Genomic DNA, 20179 nt, shown 5'->3' with positions numbered 1-20179 from the left:
TTATTACTAAATATGTTAGGGGCAAATGACTTTTGCCTTATGGAAGTCCCTGTGTAAATAAATGTCGCATTATGCTAAATGTGTTTTAATGCGGCAATGAATTCCAGCTTTTTTTTATTCATTGACTTTGGTTTGTAATTTTGTTTATTTTCATCGAATCGCCATGCCAGCTGGCATTCTATCTCATTATTGATATTTAAACAAAATATGTAATCAGCGTTGAGTATTAATCATTTATGCAGTGTATTAATACATAAAGCACTTCATTGATGACAATAGTTGCAGTATTAAATTTTAAAACTACTTTTGAAATACATTTTTACAATTTGAATTTGTTAACTATTTTAACAATTTTTCCCTGTAAACTTACTTTTTTTTTGATAATTTTCCCTACAAAAATTGGTATGTATTGCTGTAGGAAGTAAATTGTTTTCACCTTTTAAAAAAAAATTACAAATTATTATATTTGTTTTTTACATTACATTTTACATTTACATTTTACATTTTTTTTTTAGTTTTAATTTGTACAGGAGCCCCAGAATCTATTTTTGTATAGCATGAATAGCCTGTCCAGAAATTTCCAAATCCGTTCTGACCCCTGATCACAAAAAAATTATTTTTGTTTATAATACCCTTGCTTATATATGAATTTTACTTACAAAAGCTCCTATTAGAATTTTTCCGTTAAAATTAAGTTATAAGGGTCAATCGATTATCTTACGATATAATTTTAAATTGTTAAGTTCGGATAATCCATTACTGCTACAGAGAAATCGATTACGTCGATGTATCAATATCGCTCTTTGAATCTTTGAACACAGTATTCTTTAAAATACCATAAGTACGTGAATGTGCCATAAGTATTATATAACAATTTAACATTTTTTGTCGATAATAGTTCGCAAAATTGTGAGTTTTTTAATACGAAGTAACCCTATTTCCCCCTTGACACATTTTTACATATTTAGGGCTTGACTACATACATATGTCATTTTATTTTTCACTGCCTGCTACAATTAAAACTGTTAGATAACTATAATAAAAAGTCAGATTAAACTTTTTGTTTGGTCGTTCTGGGAATTTCTTTTGGATTTGCCAAAATGCAAAAGTAAACAAACCCAGATCAGCTGCTCGTGTCGGAGTAGCATTAGCTAAATACTAATGCGCCAATGGAATCAGGCACATTTAAAAAGTCCAATGGAATCAGGCTATGGAATCAGGCTACAAAAAACCGAGATCAGATGTTCGTGCCATTCACATGTGTAGCATTAGCCTTTATAGCCAATTTACATTTACTACCTTTTACCGTCTCCGTTAATTACGGTGCCTATAAATTTGCCGTCCCGAACTTTCCCAAGATATTCCCCCGTCAACCTCTGCTGTTCCTATCTTGTGTTGTCTCACCCAGTATATTTAGTATATTTTGATCCCATCACTAAATAACTGTTATGTTAAATTAAAATGTACAGTATTTTTTGAGATGGTAAAAAACTGAAACTGCAATTCACACTGCCCCAGTCTACGGGGCTATAACGCTAGCATAATATGCAATCCTGCAAATATGACTTGTTAAGAAAATCACCAGGTCTATTCTTGCTGGGAAGAACAAAGGTTAAGTTGAGATATGGGAGGTAAAAGACATCTAAATTTTTTCGCAGCATAGTTAAAATATGGTACATAAAAGTTTGGTCTTGTTTTGAGCTCATGCAATTAAATAATAGAATTTTTGTATTCTCTAAACGGCTGAATCTCTGAATTACTGAAAATTTATCAGAAAGGAAACGACCCAAAATGTTTTCTACTGAATTTGTCAAACAGCTTTGTCATTAAATAGCCGTATAGCCGCTTCTTTATTTTCATTTATTTAGTGATTACGTGTTGAGACCAGTTGTGCCTTCTCAATTTTAGAAGGAAAGAGCTAAGTTTTTTCGCTGGCGAAACTATTCGTCTATCTGAGTACTACGGCTAAGCTTCGAATGCTTCATTAGTTCTCGTCACGAAAATTGATATCAGAAAAGTGGCACCAAGATAGATCGGGAATATTTTGTCGTCAACATTTTATTATTGTAGTCGATTTTTGTGATTTATTTTTGGTTTTTCCGTCCATTTTTTATCCGAAATATGTATACAATGCATTGCCAACACCAACCTCAAAAGGTTTTATATTTTATTCTTTTCGTCAGGGCCTAACATACGTTTACCCAGAGTTCATTTCAGAAATCTGTAAACGCTTTGGAATTTTCTTGTATTTTTTCGTTGGTTTCTGAACGAGGGCGACGAAAAGTGTCCGCCGGTTATTTGTCTCTCACTCTCTCTCATTGCTGACGAACGTATTTCGTCGATCTGAGTTCTTCGGTCATACTGTCAATCAGCTGGGCTTGCTGGCAAACAAGTAATTTAAAAAAGCAAAATCGAAGATGTTGAATTAAATACACGCCAGAGTTAAAATTGGTATTGGAATGGTGGCAGTTACGCGGCTTTTTCGTGTTTCCCTCCAACAACACCAAAGATTAAATTTTTTATTCTTTTCGACAGGCCCTGACAAACGTTCATGGGCTTATGACACCACATTGTTGGCCTCATTCATTGCTCATTTATTTTTTTAACTATACGATTTTACGTAAGTGAGAGCAGGACAAACGTATGACGATTCCAATGAGCAATGAATAGAGGATATTGACAGAACTCAATACCCGATAGTAAATTACTAGACGGAATTGGGCAACAAAACTAACATTCAATAAAATACCATCGGAGCCGATACATCAATGAGCAAAATTATATTTAAAAAGTACAATTTTGCTTAAATATTGGAGTTGACGGCAAAACGAAATGAAAAGTAAAAAGGCTATAAAAAAAACCATAAAGTTTGAATTTAACGTTAAAAAGGCAGTGTGACCGTGATTTTGTAACCAAAAAAATCTCAAGCAATCTCCATATGGCTGTCTCTGTCTCTGAGCTTCAATGAATTTGTCAATGAATGAAGCGAACAATGTAATGTCATACCCGTATCATCGAGAGTTCAGCCCAGACGTCTGGCAACGCTCTGCACATATCTAGTATTTTGCCGTCGATCATATTTAAAACGTGCAAAAAGGCACTGTCGAAAAGTCTTCGCCGCTCTGTCATAGGCGGCGAACGGTTTTCGTCGATTTGAGTACTAGGCTTAAAGCAAGAAGGAAAGAAGCCTTGGGCAAGCCGAAGTTTAAATACCCTTTAACAACAGTGAAGCTAAGATGATTTTAACGCCCAATTAAAACCGTTATTCTAAAACAATAAATCATTACTTGTATAGAAGTACATTAAATTAAAAACAGCGAAGTTGTAATATTTTTCATATATTTTTTTTATTGATTCTTTGAGGAAAAGTTATAATTTTGTTTTTATTTATTTTTTTGATTGTAGTCGTCCGATTCGGCTCCTTCCGACTTATATACTACCTGCAATAAAAAGACAACTTTTGGAAATGTTATATGCAATAGCTTTAAAACTGATAGGCTAACTGCGTTGCAAACTTCTGACAAAAATTATAATACCTTTTGCAAGGGTATAGTAATATAGAAGTATAGTTTTTAAATAAAAAAAATGAAAAAAGTATTTTTTTAAATTAATTAGTAACAAAATATTTATTTTCAATTCGATAACTTTATTTTTACAACAATGATACGTATATTCATTTGTAAAACTATTAATGCATAATGTATAGTATTCCTTTTATCCAGAACCGTTACCCTGCCCACTATGAAATAGTGATATTACCCTCAGTTGCCCTTAATGAGAATAATAATCTAGGGAACAACTTTATTTTAAATCTATTGAGATAAACGCATAACAAAGACCAAAAGAAGGGAAGCTTAAAAAAACCAAATACTTTCGGAGAATTTTAAGAGTATTTCATACTATTCTTGACAGTTGATCACAAATAAAAAAAAAAATCGAAGTGTTTTCACAAGGGCATTTCTGGAAAGATGTTGAACTATGGACACCGGTTCCACAGACACATAATTAGCAACCGCGTTACTTTACCATAGTGATTACCGTGTTTTTGATTAATCGCTTTGTGTTAGTGAGCTACAGCATTATACAAAGTTTAGATATTGGGCTTGCCTATCGGAACAACTATGCAGCTTAAAACTAGGGAGATTTTTGAAAAGCAAATCGCAAAATAAACCAATAGAAACCGAGATAACAAAAAACATTAAGGGGTATTTTTTGGGTCCCTCGGCTTCCGCTGGCTTCAGCGATCAGAGGAGATTTTTGGTTGTCACGGCACAGTGTTTGGTTTCTGATAAAGTTGAACATCGACTCTACGAGATTGGCCGGAGTTATGTCCTCGCACTTCTCCAGCTTGTTGACCACGCAGGATTGCAGGGTCATCATTTCGTCGCACTGCTTTTGACCCACGGTCAGCTTGGGGATCGACTTGATACGATTGTCTTGCAGGTCCGAGAAGTTTAGATACTCTGAAAACGTGCTGTTCACGCACTGCTGGATGTTGTCCTTCTGCGACTCGATGCACTCAGGACCCTGCTCGGCGATGAAGAGGGCTATCTGGTCGCCGTCCTTGTGACAAACGAAGTTGAGCAGGCTTTGAATGATCCGCTTGAACACATCCTGACCCTCCCGCTCCTCTTCGACCAGGCAGGGCGTGACCTTGGCCGTGAACTCATCGATGCACTCTACGGCATTGGATCGCCGGATGCAGTATTTATTGAACACCACATCGAGCTCGCCCTTGGGGCTGGCCTCTTGGATTTCCTGCTGTATCGCCGTGAAGTTGACAATGCCATTTAGACACTCACCGAGGACCACAAATCCGGATTCAATCTCATCGTACGCCTGGCCACCCGCCTCCTCGCCGGCCACCTCGATGCATTTGTTGCGGATCAGTTCCTTGGCATCGTTAATGCTGAAGTTCGACTTGCTAAGCTGTTCTGGAAGTTGTGTCTGGATCTGCTCAATGTCCAGCTGGCCGCGTATGCCAATATTATTGAGGAGAACTAGCGATATTACGCAGATTGCATTGGCCAAAAATGTCCTGTTCATTTTGAGTTTTTACTGTTCCTTTTTCTCCTTTGTCTCCGTTTATAAGGTCATCTGAGTTTTGCACTATAACGCTTTCTCTCGATTAAGCAACCATAACATAATCATTTGGTTTGGGAAATCGAAATCACAGAATATGCATATAAGCAATTGGAAAAATTAATTTAATTATGATTGCATATTATAATCCATCCCACCCGTCGGCTAGAGGTGTATAAACAGCGATAACACTATCGATAGCAAACCCACAGACTGTTTTGGGGCGATTATCGATGTCAACTTCTCATTTCTTTGTTGCGTTGCGGAAGATATAGGGGTTTCCCATTAATATACAATTTTCAATGACTACATCGTGGTGTACTCATACTAAAAATATCAGGACTTAATATTTTAACTATGTAAGTGTAAACATTTCCGCAATATTCACTAGACGATTAAATGCCTGATTCCCTATATTTTGCCCAGACTTTTGCGTGCTTTATGTCTTTTCCAACTATAAAATCAATTAAATGAGTGAAATTTCACTTGCTTGAAAAATGTTGAGAAATACTACAGTAAAGCAGACCAGCTGTTTGAATTTTCGACAATTCAGCAATTTAGTCGTTTATGGAACATCCTAAATATTTGTAGATAAATATATATCAACAGCAAGGATTAGGCTATCGATTGAGATTGGGAGTTGCTTCCGATAACATTGAATTGAGATCCATTGGTGGTTCAATCGAACAAGTTCACGCGGATTTCGCTTCTTTAATTTTCCTCTCTAATGTAATGTTGTGAACTTGGTTCAAGTTGACCAAGTCGAAATTATGCGGCAAAGTGCGATTTTATAGTCTGGGGCAGTTAACATGATGATATGGCCGAACAAAGGACGGAAGTGGACGCGCTCACCATGGAGCCGATCTCCAAATTAAGCATGATGATAACAGGGGTTTCCATTCTATGGAGATTTGTTTCCATCTTTATCAACTGGAGCCTGGCCTTGGAGTATTGGATGGAAGAATCTTACGGATACTGTGCATGGACAGTGGGCTCGATCCTTGTGCCCATGGTAGTCACATCGGTTATATACATTCACATGTAAGAAATCGGCAGGAGCTTGCTAAATCGGCCCAAGCGGAGATAACGTTAATTTCAGTTTAAGGGCCGCCCATTTGGGCCAAGAACGCATCCTGGACAGAGGCGTGTACTCAAACGCCGTGATCTCGTATCTTTTCCGCGATGGATACGCCCTCAACTATGCACTGAAATATAGCGAGGCTAAAAAGCGGGATGACCAAGAGGAGGAGATAAGGTGAGTGAAGGCAATGACACCTGATCTCGTCAGCCTTGTACATCCATATGTACATCGCCTTCAGTTGTTACGCTCTTTATGATTGCCTTTCGCTAGAAGTTTGTAAAGTTGTTCCATAACCGTTTAGAATAAAAAAAAAATTAATTTGTGTGTTATAATTTTATTTTTAGATACTATCAAAAACTTTTGACGGAAGAGTGCAATGTTGGCTTCGTACGGCTTTTTGATTCATTCCTGGAATCCGCACCGCAGAAAGTATTACAACTCGTCATAGTGCTGCGATCGATAAAGGACTTTACTTGTAACATGCACATAATACTTAATGAGTTACTTTGTTGTTCATGAGTGTATTGTCTAAATTTTCCCACAACTCATGTTTTCAATGTCGGTGCCCCCTATAATTTCAAAACCGATCGTTTGAACACTATTACTGTACACAATTTGCAAGGTAAAATCGTTGAGTTTTGTTTTATTTTTCATTTTACAATAACAAGTTCTCAAAGTTTTACCAATAGGTGAAAAAAGGGGTAAAAAAAATACGAATTAGCCCTACTTTCTTCTTATATTTCAAACTGATCTGAATCGAAGTCTGCGCGTTTTATCTTTGATTTCCCCGATTACCACCTCCGAAGTAAAACCAACAGTTTTGTCTAGAACACTTTTAGATTCGTCGAAACTTTAACTAAACAATTTAACTTGTACTAGAAAACTTTTGATTGTACCTATAATAAGCTGTATTACAAATTTAGGGAAAACGTTGCAATACCAAATGCAGTGTTCAGAATAAATTTAACGAACGTAAATAATTTATCTAAAAAAATCCATTTCAATTAATTAAATAATAGTGTCCTTTGTAATGTTATTCGACGAAAGTAAAACAAAATTTTTAAATTATATTTTCAGACTATCGCCTTATTGCCTTCGTCGTCTACTTTGGAAACATAGCGTGGTGTATCCAGGCGCACAATCACTCCAACCGCTTGGTACAGCTGGACAAACATGATATTGCGGCAAAGGGTAGATTTTTGCAATTTATGTTCCTGCTTTGTCTTACCGGTTAGTAGTTAGTAGAGGTTCCCAGCATGCCAAGTCTCTAGTATTTATATTTTATTTTGTAGTTTCGAGAACGCTTTGCATCGCATACATGGCCAGTCTTTTTCCCGTGGAAACACTGATCATCTGTGCAACGCACGCTTGCTTGTGTGGTTCTGTTTTGTTTCTGGTAGACTCTCCAATGATCGCCGAATCTCGGCTTATGAACTACCTGTACTGCCTTTGCTTTGGCGTAGTGTACCTATTTATTTTTACCCCCGTTAAGGATTCACCAACCAAGTATAAATATGCATTTTACCTTACGTTTTGCTTATTGCAAAACACATTCGCCTGCGCCCTGTATATTCCCCTATATCTTTCGATTGTCATAATTGCCTTGTATATTATCGGCATCATGCTCATACTTTTTTACTACTCTAACTGCCATCCTAATACTATACCAACATATTTTTAGTATAGTAAAAATCTATAAAGTTTAGTACTTGGATCGACGAAATCCGTTCGTCAGTCATGAGAGAGAGCGAGAGGCAAATAACCGGAAAAATAACAGCAAAATCGAATACATTAATAGCGACAAAACAAGCCAGCTGACTGAGAGTAACTCCGTAACACACACACAGTTTCGATAATTACACAAAACTAGAAGAAATAAACTTTTTACTCTGACGAAACTGTTCGTCGATCTGAGTACTAGGGTTATAGCCAATTTACATTACAGTATTTTTTTGGTGGAACGATGAGAAGACGGTGAAAAAGTGGGACTTTTGGTCAAAATAAAATCCACATGCAGTAAATTTGCCATTTCTTTTGCTAAGTTTTGGTTGAATTTCACTTTGTTTTGAGCACTCGGAAGAAGAAGACGTTTAGCGCAAACGTTGGCAGTGTGAATTGAAGTTTCACTTCTTCACCGTCTTCTCATTGTTCTCCCGAATAATACTGTAATTATTAATTTAAAATGACAGTTATTTATGGGCTTATGACACTTTATTGTTGGCCTCATTCATTGCTCAATTTTTGTTTTAACTATACGACTTTACGTAAGTGCGAGCAAGACAACCTATGACGATTCCAATAAGCAATGAATGAGGAAAATTGTCAGAACCGATACCCAACAGTAAAAAATATGCACCGGGTTTTGGTATAAAAATAACATTCGATGAAATACTACCAGGGCCAATAACTCAATGAGCAAAATTAAATTTTAAAAAGTTTAAATTTGCTCATTTATTGGAGTTGACGACAAAACGAAATAAAAAGGCGAGGCTTAAATGTATACGAAATATATTTGACCATTAAAAGGCAACAACTGAAAACCTTGAAAAGTTAAAATTACATTTTTGCACGTGGGTTATGTCGAAAACCCAACCGAAATTAATAAAAAAACATGAATATATAAAATCAGAATATATATATTAATGGAAATCTTTAATGATCAATATGGATATCAAATTTGTTTTTGTGATAGGCTAAAGAAATATGATTAAGCATTTTTTGTAAGCTCTATTCTTACTTTTTTTTCCTTTTTATATATAGTCGCGAAAGAATTTTCGACTTTTACACAATGCCATTAAATAAGTAGAGGCAGAAATTTGCTGAAGTACACTTCTATTAAAAAAATACATTTCCAACTATATTTACAACCACCTACTCCAAAAAAATGTATTGCAAAAATAAAAAATTTCCGTTTAATCCTATTTGATTAATGTTCACAAACGAACGTCTCTATGCAATATTTAGCCGATGGGATTTCGGTTCGACTCTAAACTCTTTTCGTGTAACAATGGGCGTATTCAGCAAAACAACATGATCACTGATGGATTTCTTTCGATATTTCTGCTGAACACGTATGATCACAAGTTAATGATTTAAAAATTCGTCCATCATGATCAGCAAAAAAGGAGTGTACAAATAGTACGCTACCTTTTCTTGATACATGATACATATCTGCTAGCCAACATCGGTGGTATGAATATCGATAGGAATAAACAGAAAATTTAGAATGTAAATAAAACAAAAATTAAATAACGCGTAATGTATCATAAGCGTTCAGCAGAACATACATGAGCACTGATTACTGGTCCATCAGTGATCATGTAAATCTGCTGAATACGCCTAATTTGAGTTTTTATGTCGGCCATCTTAATTTCTGTGAACCAGAAGAGTAATCGAAAGAGAAGTGGGCAAGGCAGCAAATTGTATACTGAATTGATGAATGCCATTTTTTAATTGGCTTATGACACTACATTGTTCACCTCATTCATTGCTCATTTATTTTTTACTCTATACGATTTTTACTATGACGATTTCAATGAGTAATGAATGAGGAAAATTGTCGGAACCGATACCCGATATTAAAAAAATGTGCACTAGGTTTTGGTATAAAAATACCATTTGATGAAATACTACCGGGGCCAATACATCAATGACCAAAATTTTATCTAAAAAGTACAATTTTGCTTATTGATTAAAGTTGACGACTAAACGGAATGAAAAAGCGAAATGTATACGAAATATTTTTATCATTTAAGGGTAACAACAGAAAACCTTTAAACGTTAAATTTAGCGGGATAAACACAATATAATAAACAAAACAATAAAGGTTGAATTTAACATTATAAAGGCAGTGTGACCGTGATTTTATAACCAAAAAAATCGCAAGCAGTATCCATATATTTGTCTTTGTCTCTGAGCTTCAATGAATTCGTCAATGAATGAGGCGAACAATGTAATGTCATACCCGTATTAGTAATGCACAGGGACTCACATAAGGCTAAAAGTGGCATTTAAAAAAAGAGTGATAATAAATGCGATTAAAAGATTTAAAAAATACCGATACTTAACGATATTTAATCAGTGCTACCACTACAAAACCTGATTTTTATAGTTCTTGCAGTTTTTGATTGCTTTGGAAAAAAAAAAAACACGAGAAAACGCAGTATATTCTGGTTGCTGTACCGTTATGCTGTTGACTTTGTTTACGTTTTGACGAGCCACAGCTGTTCAGATCAGCTGAAATCGGATGGTGGATGTGCTCTGTGTTAAACATTTATTGAAAATTCCAACCGTTTCCAACGGATGGACTGTGTGGAAAGAGGGCATAAATATCGACTAGAGACGTGCGGCTTGGAATGTAAATTCCACCGTCAAGGAATTATCGGGAAATTTTTGGCCCGGAAAAACCTTAGGGACCTTCTTTGAAAGAGATGGTAAATGGTGATCTGTGGGACTAGGCTATTAGTCCATAGTTCGTGTTCGTGCTTACCCCAAAGATGTTCGATACCCGATGTCGATGAGTTCCAGTGCGCAGGCGCAACGACCGAAGATGAAGAAGAGCAAGTCTGGAACCAGTGGGTCCAATTAAGCGGTTCCCGAACCGAACTGGTTCGGACTCGAAGCTAGACTTAGCCCAGCTAGTTGGCATTGTATATTTCATGCAGCTCGTTAACTTTCACTTTGGTTACAAGGGGCGGAGACAAAGGCAAAGGCAAAGGCAACGGATTATAACAGCAGTAGCAGGATCTAATCGGGATCGGAATCGGGATCGGAATCCGGGAGTGATGTGAACAATAAAGACAATGACAATGCCTTCCAAATACGAGCGCATATTGAGTGACTGCAGGGCGAAGAACGTGCTGTGGGAAGATCCCGATTTCCCCGCGGTTCAATCGTCCGTCTTTTACTACCAGACGCCACCGTTTACCTTTCAATGGAAACGGATAATGGATCTAGCGGACAATGGGTCTGCATCGGGATCTACATCAGCATCGGGATCTGTATCTGCATCAGCATCTGCATCTGTATCTGGACCAGTCTTCCTCAACGAGATGGCTGAGTTTGATGTGGTGCCCGGAAAGATGGGCGACCGCTGGCTGGTCTCCTGCCTCGGCCTGCTGAGCTCCTTGAGGAACCTCTTCTACCGGGTGGTACCAGCCGACCAGACACTGGCCAGTGCCCACGGCGTCTTCCGCTTCCGCCTGTGGTGGTGCGGCGAGTGGGTGGAGGTCCTGGTCGACGACCGCCTGCCCACCATTAATGGACGGCTGGCCTTCATGCAGCCGCAGTCGTCGAACTGCTTCTGGGCTGCCCTGCTCGAGAAGGCCATCGCCAAGCTGCACGGCTCCTACGAGGCCCTCAAGTACGGCACTCGCTCCGACGGCCTCACCGACCTCCTCGGCGGCGTCGTCCGCCAGATGCCGATCCTGGCCGACACTGTCCGGCCGCAGACGCTCAAGGAGCTGCTGACGACCACATGCATCGTGACCTGTCTGGCGGACACGGGTGCCTCCGTCGCCAAGAAGAACGTCGCCGAGCGAATGCCCAATGGGATACTGGTGAACGTTAACTATAGGTAAAAAGGGAACCTGTTCTCGCTATACCCGTACTCGTTTAAAAGTGTGTAACGCTTTCGACCCTACGAAGCATATATGTATGTATTCTTGATCAGGATCAAAAGCCGAGGCGATCTAGCCGTGTCTGTCTGTCTGTCTGTCCATCCGTATGAACGTTGAGACTATAACTATAACTACAACTACCTAAGCAGCAAAAGTATGTCATGTAAATATGATATATAGCGTATGCCAGTTTTTAAGCTGTAAATAGTCAATAGCAATATTTTTTGACTCACACAAAAATGTTTCAAATCGTAACATTATTTCAGAAGTTGTTACCTTAAATTTAAATTTTTAAAACGTTGATATCCCGACAACTATAAAAACCAGAGATTTGGGACTAAGCACGCGAACACTAGTTTTGCTTACGAAGCGCAAGATTCGCCCACAAATCGCAAAAACCTGTCATGTAACTATGAGAAATAGAAGAGGGCATTTGTAAATGTTTATTCAATATCAATATCTATTGAAAAATGTTCCAAATAGAACCATTGTTTCAGAAGTTGTTAATATAAATGTACATTTTTGGATGCTTAAAAATTCGTGGTGAGCTTGCTCGGCAGATTGCGCCACCTAAATTTTTTGAGGCATATTTATTTTGAAATATTAAAGATAAGCCAAGTATCGGGTATATAATGGTCGGGGCACTCGACTATAGAGTTCCTTCTTGTTGCGATTTTTAGATCTGCAACTTACTCTCTCAAAAGCTTACATGGGCCAAAAACTGTTCGTTCACATTTTAATAACATTTTCAATCAGAAAGTTTATTAACTCCGGGATAGAGCTTTATTTCGATTCCCGAAAGTAATAGCACCCACCCATCCGTAGAATTTCATAACAAGTCACGGGCTCATCTGAAGCTTTAATATCTTATATTTTCCTGTTCTTTTTGGCCAATGGGATACTGGTGAACATTAACTATAGGTTAATATAGTTGCCGAATTATTAGTTAGTTTTTATATTCGTAACTGTTAAAATACTATTTCCTTAATCAACAAAATGATAATATATATAGATTAACATTTGGTAGAACAACTTAAAATAATTGTAATTGTTTTACTTTTGATATTTGCAGAATATTTTCCATTAACAAGTTTATAAATGCTGTGACCGAACTTCCTCTATTTTTTTATCTCAAAACTAATCAGTAAATCATAGGAAAATAAAGCAAATTAGTATTTAAACATTTGGCGAAACTTTTAGGAAAAAAAAAACAAGAAAGAACGCTGTAGTCGAGTTCCCCGACTATTAGATATCCCTTACTCAGCTAACAAATTTCAAACTAAATATTCCATTACAAAACAATCGGGGCTTAGGTGGCGCCATCTGTCGAACTGCATGGCCAACACTAGTAGCAGAGAGCGTGCAGCACCCCCACCCCCTGATAACAGTTCTCTCACTTTGCATCTCTCCATTAGCGATAATGAGCATAGAAGAGTGCTTTGCAGGCAGAGCAGCGGCAAAGCGGCGGCAGGAGGCTTCCTAACTCAATAATGTCTAAAAGAATAGCCGAAACACACATATGCAGTCCAATAACTAATCTCTACCATGTCTCAGAGTGACATGACAGACTTTGTGTGGCGTTAGAGTGTGAAATAAACTGCGTAAGATTAACCAGAATCAGTATGTCAAATTCCAAATCTCTAGCTTTTATAGTTTCCGAGATCTCGACTTTCAAACGGACGTACAGACAGACAGACATGGCTGATCTTGATCCTGATCAGGAACGAATACAATTTTCCCTTTTACTCTTCGAGGAACGGGTATAATTAATTTTGAACTGCATTTTAAAATTACTATTCAAGAAGGTATCACAATTTTGTCAGATGTTTGTATATATTCTTGATCAACTAGGGACTTAAAACTCTCGCTTTAGTTTTTGGGTCGAATTGCTTCATTTCAGTGTTTTTTAAAGAAATGTTTTTACATATATTAATTTGACAGTTCCGAATTACCATTTTAATGTTATTAAAATCGAAAAACGTTATCATATAGCTGCCATAGGAACCATTGGATAATTGAGCTGCAAAACATCTGTTCTTAAATATTTTTAAACATATACGCAAGTAAAACATAATTTTAAAGTTTTCAAGAACATTTAGTTTTTGCAATGGCTGCAAAAGGGTATATGAACTTCGGCTTGCCGAAGTTTGCTTCATTCTTGTCTTTAATTTGATTTTTAAATTCTTCTGGACATCACAATGGTTTAATAATTCAGAATAATTGAGTTGAAAATCTATGATTCCAATGTTTTTAAACATATACGCATATAATTCGAGACTAAAATTTTTAAAATATTTAATTTCTGCAATAGCTGCAGGCTATATAAACTTCAGCTTCCTTTGCTTCCTTTCATGTTTTATAATTAATTAAAAAAAACTGTTTCCTTCGCTCCGTGAATAGATATTGTCCTGAACATAAATGAACATAAATCCACAACATTTGAATACAATATACTTGAACTTACCTAACACTTGCAGACTCTCCAGCCTGGATAAAGTGAAAAATCTGATGGGGGACTTGGTGCAGCTGATCTGCCTGAAGGACACGTTCTCGAGCAAGCCCTTCGGAGACAAGACGCACTTCCTCGGCGACTGGTCGCCGTCGTCCAAGACGTGGGAGCGGGTATCACAGGTGGAGAGGGCGCGTCTGGTGCGCCTGCTGGCGCCCGGCGAGTTCTGGATGTCGTTTGCCGACTTTGAGGAGATCTTCACCACGATGGAGGTGGTGTACCTGGACACGGAGACGGCCAACGACGAGGAGATGCTCAAGAGTCGGCCTCTCCACTGGAAGATGAAGATGCACCAGGGCCAGTGGAAGCGGGGCGTCACGGCCGGCGGTTGTCGCAACCACGAGTCCTTCCACATCAACCCCCAGCTGCTGATATCGGTGCAGGAGCGGCAGGATCTGGTGGTGGCCCTCAACCAGCACACGGCCGTGGAGCCCAAGGTCATCGGCTTCACGATGTACACATGGGACGGCGACTACGGGCTCAGCGAGTGCCTGCAGAAGGACTTCTTCAAGACCCACGTGAGCTTCCTCAACTCGAACTACGGCAACACGCGCCACGTCAGCTACCACACGCACCTGGAGCCGGGCCACTACGTGCTCATCCCCACTACCTACGAGCCGGCGGAGGAGGCCCACTTCACAGTCCGCATCCTGGGCACCGGGGCCTTCCGCCTCTCCTGCCTGGAGACGCAGACCATGATCCTGCTCGACCCCTTTCCGGCGCTCAAGAGCTCGGAAGCCGGTGGTGCGGAGCGGTGCAGCGGCGGGCAGAAGGCAAAGAGCGTGTGCCAGTACGAGCCCGTGTACATGCAGCTGGCCGACGAGAACAAGACCATCAACTGCTTCGAGCTGCATGAGCTCCTGGAGGCCTGCCTGCCCAACGACTACATCAAGGGCTGCGCCAACATCGACATCTGCCGCCAGGTGATCGCGCTGCAGGACAGAAGCGGCAGCGGGCGCATCACCTTCCAGCAGTTCAAGACCTTCATGGTCAACCTGAAGGCCTGGCAAGGCGTCTTCAAGATGTACACCAAGGAGAAGGCCGGTATCCTGCGTGCCGAGCGCCTGCGCGACGCCCTCTGCGACATCGGATTCCAGCTGAGCACGGACATCATGAACTGCCTGATTCAGCGGTACATCCGCAAGGACGGCACCTTGAGGCTGAGCGACTTCGTGTCGGCCGTCATTCACCTGACCACGGCCTTCAACCAGTTTCACCTTAAGAACTACAGCCAGGTGAACGTAATAGAGGTGCACCTGCACGACTGGATAAAGAGCATACTGAGCTGCTAGGCATTCGCTTGGTTGACATGGTTTCAAACCTTTATACTGAACTTTTTTTTACCTTACCCCTTCATTTTCTTCTATAAGTTAAAATATTTTTCAGGAAAATTAGAGGAACAACAGCAACTACTTTATTGTAAACCAGAGATTCAGAGAAACCCCTCGTACTCAAAACTGGTCTGATAGTTTGACTAACCTATTTCATCTTCTTCGATTTGGCCAGATAATGTAATGCGGCTGCTGGATTATTAACTACTGAGAATTTTATTTATTGTTCTTATGGCTACAATTAAACGAGCGCTGAAGGCGATACGTGTTCAGAGTATTTTCAAAATGTATGTATGTTTGTTCACTTTGTTCCCAGCTTGAGAATAAGGATTCCAAATTCCAAGGTTAGTCCGTATGCAGATACAATAGTGTGCCTTTCCGATCGGCGAAATCGAAATGCGCGGTTAGTTAGATTATCTGGCGTATGGCGTATGGCGTATAGTTAAGGTATTTATAAAATAAGTGTGTGTACAAGTACAAGCAATTAATAGCGACGCGAGTATTGTGTGTGCATATAGTACACTAGCGGATGTAATCCATAGTAGGCTTAAAAAGTAATTGCATGTGCGTGGGTCTGTATGGCTTAGACAGTTTAAAATTCATATATGTAGGTTGAGTTTGTCCTTAAATGTCTTCAAATGTAACGACTCTGGCCCGGGATTAAAGTTCCGGTCAAAACCAAGAAGTGTCCTCATGAGACCACGGACCAGCGACTCTTGCGATCCCGCAACAACCCACGCATGTGCTTCACCTCTTAAAATAGTCTAAAATATCAGCGTGTGATCATTACCATCTGTAGTGTGTTGTGGACGACATGACCGCCGAGGGTCCTCCCAAGTGCCTCCAATTGTAATTTACAAGACGCCACTCGCAAAGTGTTCCCCAATTGACATTGCCTTTACATGGATGTTCCGTTTTGGGAGGATGCATCGCTGATGCGACGGGAGAGCGTCGTCTTGCGGTTGATGGACTTGGAGTTGCCGTTTTGGTTGGAGTGGTTCGATCCGGCACTGGTCGGGGTGTCGTTTGTCGATGAGTCCATGGTCCGCATCGCAGACCGCTTCAGGGATCCGGTGACCTCATGTGGCTCCTGGTAGCCGGAGTCCATATCATCATGGTAAGAGTCCATCAACGGCGTGGGGTCCTCGTAGTCGTAGTCAACGAAGCCATTGTTGTCAAAAGACTGAAGGCAGGAGGACGTGAAAACAAATTTAAATTCCATTTATGAAATTAATGTATTGCCACGTATTTATTTGTAAAACAAAAGTATCTCCCAAGTAGGAAAGTCCTGAAGATCGAAACTCCCAAAAAAAAAGATTGCAAATAAGACTAAACAAATAGATTTTCTGAAATTTACTCAATGGGTCCGTTGCAGGAAAAAAATATTTTAGTTTCTAGCCATACAGTTATTTTTTATCTTATAATATAAATATCTTTCCTGCTACGTATAACATGAGTCTGTAGCTTTAATCAACCTGTTTTTCCGCTACATCAGGAAGTTTTTCAGCTTGTGCTTTTTGAAGAAAAATCGAATTTTTTTATTTTATACAACCCTTTACAGCAAGGTATTTAGCCGGTTTCGTAACAGTTATCGTTAATCGGCATTAACTAAGAAAAACCGAAACCGGAACAGAAATAATTGGCTTTTTGCCTAACCAAAACATTTGTACCGGTTCTGCTAAAGTATTCTTAAAAAAAAAGTAAAAAGTCATAACAAAATCCATATGTGAGATCCTGCAAATGTTTTCCTTTTAGAGGAATTTTTTTTACAATAATCACATCAATGCTATTGCTTTTAAATTTCCCTTTCTTTAGGTAAGATTTGGTTTGAATTCGAGGAAAATGGGCAGGAAAAGCAAAAAGACGAACTATTGGATTTGTTAACAAGCTATGGACTGTCTATATATGTATATTTGGTGATTACGTTCATGTTGGTCCAGAGTTGCCTTCTCAATTTAAGCAGAAAAGAGCGACTACCCCTTGGATTTCCAGCAATTCAACAACATTTTCGGCAGCCTTTTGGGTTGCTGCTGAAATTTCAGCAAGATGAATTTGTATGGATCAGCTGATGAATCATAGAAATCCAAAAAGGTACCGAAAATGCACATATATTGGCGGAAAATTAAGAATCAGGTGGAAGGAAACGTTTCCGAGACAACAAAGTTTTAAATTACTGGATCAATATCAACATCCGAGTATATATATTGTTCCGTATGAACTTGGAAGCCTCGGGTACTTACATATAGAGCTTAATAAATGGGATCGATAACACATCGCAGATTGGCCTTGCTAAACAAGTTTTTAGTGAAAATCTGACAAAGTTTCCAAGCGTAGTAACAAGCCTTGGCTTCGTACAGCATTTTTTTTAACAGGTCCGTGAGTAGCGAAGTATTCGGGCCTTTGACTTTTTTTTCCTTTTTTTTTGTTTTTCTTGCAAAGGGATTTTAATTTTAAACCAACAATTTGCAACACAGTAAAGAAGACATTTCCGAACCTATAAAACGTATGTACATATTGTTGATGAGGTTCACTAGAGAGTCTAACTAGCCATGTCCGTCTGTCCGTCCAATTCTTCGCAAACTAGTATCAGACTCAGTTTTAATCCAAAATCTTCCTAAAAATCTCCTTTCTATTGAAGGTAGGATGTAAGTCGGAACGGGTCGAATCGGATGACTATGTCATTTTTTCTAATGGAAACAATTTATACGAATACACTCCAATATATAGTAATGGTAGTATATAACTATTTTAGAATTACGTTTTTAATTTTGTAAAAATCGGACAGCGACATCATATAGCTGACATTGGAGCGATCAAAAAATGCATCGGAAAATCTACATCGCTTCATTGTTTTGTAGAGTATTTTAGTTATGTAACATCCTAGCTTCCTATCTAGTTCCAGCAGTATCCTGATCCTTACCTTGACAAACGACTGCGAGTGCTTCTCATAGCCGCGGAAGACTTGGCCATGGGACTTGCCGCGATAGTCCACCGACTCATAGTGCCCGTCCTGCGAGTTCTCGATGATGAAGTGCCGGGTGCCGTGGGGCGTTAGGGTGGCCCACAACAGACGGCTGTCGTTGACCAGCTGGCTCTGGAGGAGATCCCGGCTGTTGGCCGTGGCGCAGGGATAGAGGATTCCGCCGGATGTGAAGGCGTTCGACTTGGTGGCCTCGCCGAGGGCGTTGATGGCCGTCTGCTTGATGTTGGTGTCGTGGTACGAAAAGAAGGAGCTGCAGCGGGCAGGAAATGGGAATCCCTATTAGCACAGAGCACAAAACTAGAACCCCCTGAATACTTACTCTCTGCATCTGATCACGATGAGGGCCAGGAAGCAGCCGAACACGAAGATCCCGATGCAGGACGAGACGAAGAGCCACATGTTCTCCAGGCTCTTGGAGTCGCTTCTCACCAGCTCCATCAGCGCATTGCCGCTCTCGTTGTGCTGCATCCCGTGGCCACACATGAAGGCGGCGAAGCACGGCTGCGACTCATTGGAGGGCACCAGGATGTCCACGGTCGCCGGCTTTGAGATGAGGAAGGACGGCAGCGGTGGCGGCGGCATCGAGAGGATGAAGTCCGGCGGCGGACCCGCCAACTGGTCGCAGCTGCCCACACAATTTCCGAGGAGTATGTTCATTTCGAAGCTGAAAGTATCCAGAGCGGACCAGATGAGTTGCACCTGCCCTTCTACGAGCCAATGGCGAACACCTATGTACCCACTCTATTCGGGGATTCATGTGTATCTGGGTTGTGTTTGGACTCACAGCACTCTTTTGGGGGTAGGTTTTGCACTGGTAACTACTAACTGAATCTACCACTGGCCGCCCTGTAACTATTAACTTTTGTGGCCCATTTCACTGTTTAGTGCTTCGTGGCACTGCCTAAAGTCTAACAATTAAAAGTTCCTGTCTTTGGCTAGCCAAATCCTTTGAATACCTCTGTATACAAACACAACAAAGCATTGAAAATTCCATTACATCCTGAAAAAAAAATACTTTAGACTCCCCGATTCTCCGCAGTGGTCTAAATGAAGCGGAGCAGGAAGGAATTTTGTAAATCACTCTACCAGTTATTAATAATAGCCAATTAACAAAAAATAAAACAGTTTCAAACCTTTTAGCACACTGCCTTGACTTGCGTCAAGGAAATCCCAGTCAGAACTGTGTGGCAGTAACTATCCCAAAAACACGACTCTCCATCAGAAATGCGCGCGCATCTTGGCCCGACATAGAAAACCAAAATGTTTGTTCAAACTTTGAAGCCGGCTAGCGCTGTGCCATTGGACACACCCAGGCACACTCATTCATAGGTATATCCCTTAAGACTTTATTGAGAATTTAATTTGTAAACTACTATGAGACTACTACCATCCAGTAAAATTGATGCGATTTCTATTCATCTTAGAAGTGTATGAAGAATTTAATTTAGGAGATACCAAAACAAACACTCTTATATTATATTTATATATACATATTTACACTGAAGCCTGAAAAACTAAAGCTGTTTTTCGAAAGGATTCAATTTTCTTAAAACCGTTTTTTTTTACAGTTTGAGT

The 20179-nt window shown here is 39.7% G+C and overlaps 4 protein-coding genes across 7 annotated transcripts; 2 read left to right on the top strand and 2 right to left on the bottom strand.

Moving 5' to 3' along the window:
• Window positions 1-3597: 3597 nt before the first annotated feature.
• LOC128260737 (27 kDa hemolymph protein) lies at window positions 3598-5242 on the bottom strand. Its single transcript, XM_052993960.1, has one exon. The coding sequence runs from the start codon at window positions 5044-5046 to the stop codon at window positions 4135-4137; it is 912 nt and encodes a 303-aa protein (XP_052849920.1). The 5' UTR covers window positions 5047-5242; the 3' UTR covers window positions 3598-4134.
• An 87-nt stretch (window positions 5243-5329) lies between these two features.
• On the top strand, window positions 5330-10156 carry LOC128260731 (XK-related protein 6). 4 transcript variants are annotated; one of them, XM_052993952.1, is made up of 6 exons: window positions 5330-5441; window positions 5509-6123; window positions 6182-6337; window positions 6508-6638; window positions 7241-7393; window positions 7850-10156. In XM_052993952.1, exons 2-6 carry the CDS (start codon window positions 5900-5902, stop codon window positions 7867-7869), a joined length of 684 nt encoding a protein of 227 aa, XP_052849912.1. In that variant the 5' UTR covers window positions 5330-5441; window positions 5509-5899; the 3' UTR covers window positions 7870-10156. The 4 variants fall into 4 exon arrangements, 2 of the variants coding, with proteins under 2 accessions (XP_052849912.1, XP_052849911.1); XR_008268164.1 differs by lacking the exon at window positions 7850-10156 and adding an exon at window positions 7456-7596 and having other exon boundaries at window positions 5338-5441; window positions 6508-6592; XM_052993951.1 differs by having other exon boundaries at window positions 5340-5441; window positions 7456-10156.
• Window positions 10157-10778: 622 nt separating this feature from the next.
• LOC128260720 (calpain-C) lies at window positions 10779-15907 on the top strand. The gene is made up of 2 exons (XM_052993934.1): window positions 10779-11738; window positions 14259-15907. Exons 1-2 carry the CDS (start codon window positions 10966-10968, stop codon window positions 15580-15582), a joined length of 2097 nt encoding a protein of 698 aa, XP_052849894.1. The 5' UTR covers window positions 10779-10965; the 3' UTR covers window positions 15583-15907.
• Window positions 15908-16200: 293 nt separating this feature from the next.
• On the bottom strand, window positions 16201-19866 carry LOC128260735 (uncharacterized). The gene is made up of 4 exons (XM_052993958.1): window positions 19738-19866; window positions 18924-19268; window positions 18542-18854; window positions 16201-16804 (listed from the first exon to the last, which is right to left on the bottom strand). Exons 2-4 carry the CDS (start codon window positions 19259-19261, stop codon window positions 16520-16522), a joined length of 936 nt encoding a protein of 311 aa, XP_052849918.1. The 5' UTR covers window positions 19262-19268; window positions 19738-19866; the 3' UTR covers window positions 16201-16519.
• Window positions 19867-20179: the final 313 nt, after the last annotated feature.

This window comes from Drosophila gunungcola (genome assembly GCF_025200985.1).
Source record: "Drosophila gunungcola strain Sukarami chromosome X unlocalized genomic scaffold, Dgunungcola_SK_2 000038F, whole genome shotgun sequence".
In the NCBI taxonomy this organism is placed as follows: domain Eukaryota; kingdom Metazoa; phylum Arthropoda; class Insecta; order Diptera; family Drosophilidae; genus Drosophila; species Drosophila gunungcola.
Note: the sequence above shows the minus strand (reverse complement) of the source record. Positions and strands in the feature narration are given on the sequence as shown.

Excerpts from the sequence above, each read along its gene's own strand:
- LOC128260737 (XM_052993960.1), bottom strand. The coding sequence starts at position 5,046 with ATGAACAGGACATTTTTGGCCAATGCAATCTGCGTAATATCGCTAGTT.
- LOC128260731 (XM_052993951.1), top strand. The coding sequence starts at position 5,900 with ATGGCCGAACAAAGGACGGAAGTGGACGCGCTCACCATGGAGCCGATC. Across the intron at positions 6,124-6,181 it reads TCGGTTATATACATTCACAT|TTTAAGGGCCGCCCATTTGG; the intron begins GTAAGAAATCGG and ends CGTTAATTTCAG. Across the intron at positions 6,338-6,507 it reads GACCAAGAGGAGGAGATAAG|ATACTATCAAAAACTTTTGA; the intron begins GTGAGTGAAGGC and ends TTTTATTTTTAG.
- LOC128260720 (XM_052993934.1), top strand. The coding sequence starts at position 10,966 with ATGACAATGCCTTCCAAATACGAGCGCATATTGAGTGACTGCAGGGCG. Across the intron at positions 11,739-14,258 it reads CTGGTGAACGTTAACTATAG|ACTCTCCAGCCTGGATAAAG; the intron begins GTAAAAAGGGAA and ends TAACACTTGCAG.
- LOC128260735 (XM_052993958.1), bottom strand. The coding sequence starts at position 19,261 with ATGAACATACTCCTCGGAAATTGTGTGGGCAGCTGCGACCAGTTGGCG. Across the intron at positions 18,855-18,923 it reads ATCGTGATCAGATGCAGAGA|CTCCTTCTTTTCGTACCACG; the intron begins GTAAGTATTCAG and ends TGCCCGCTGCAG. Across the intron at positions 16,805-18,541 it reads ACTCGCAGTCGTTTGTCAAG|TCTTTTGACAACAATGGCTT; the intron begins GTAAGGATCAGG and ends TCCTGCCTTCAG.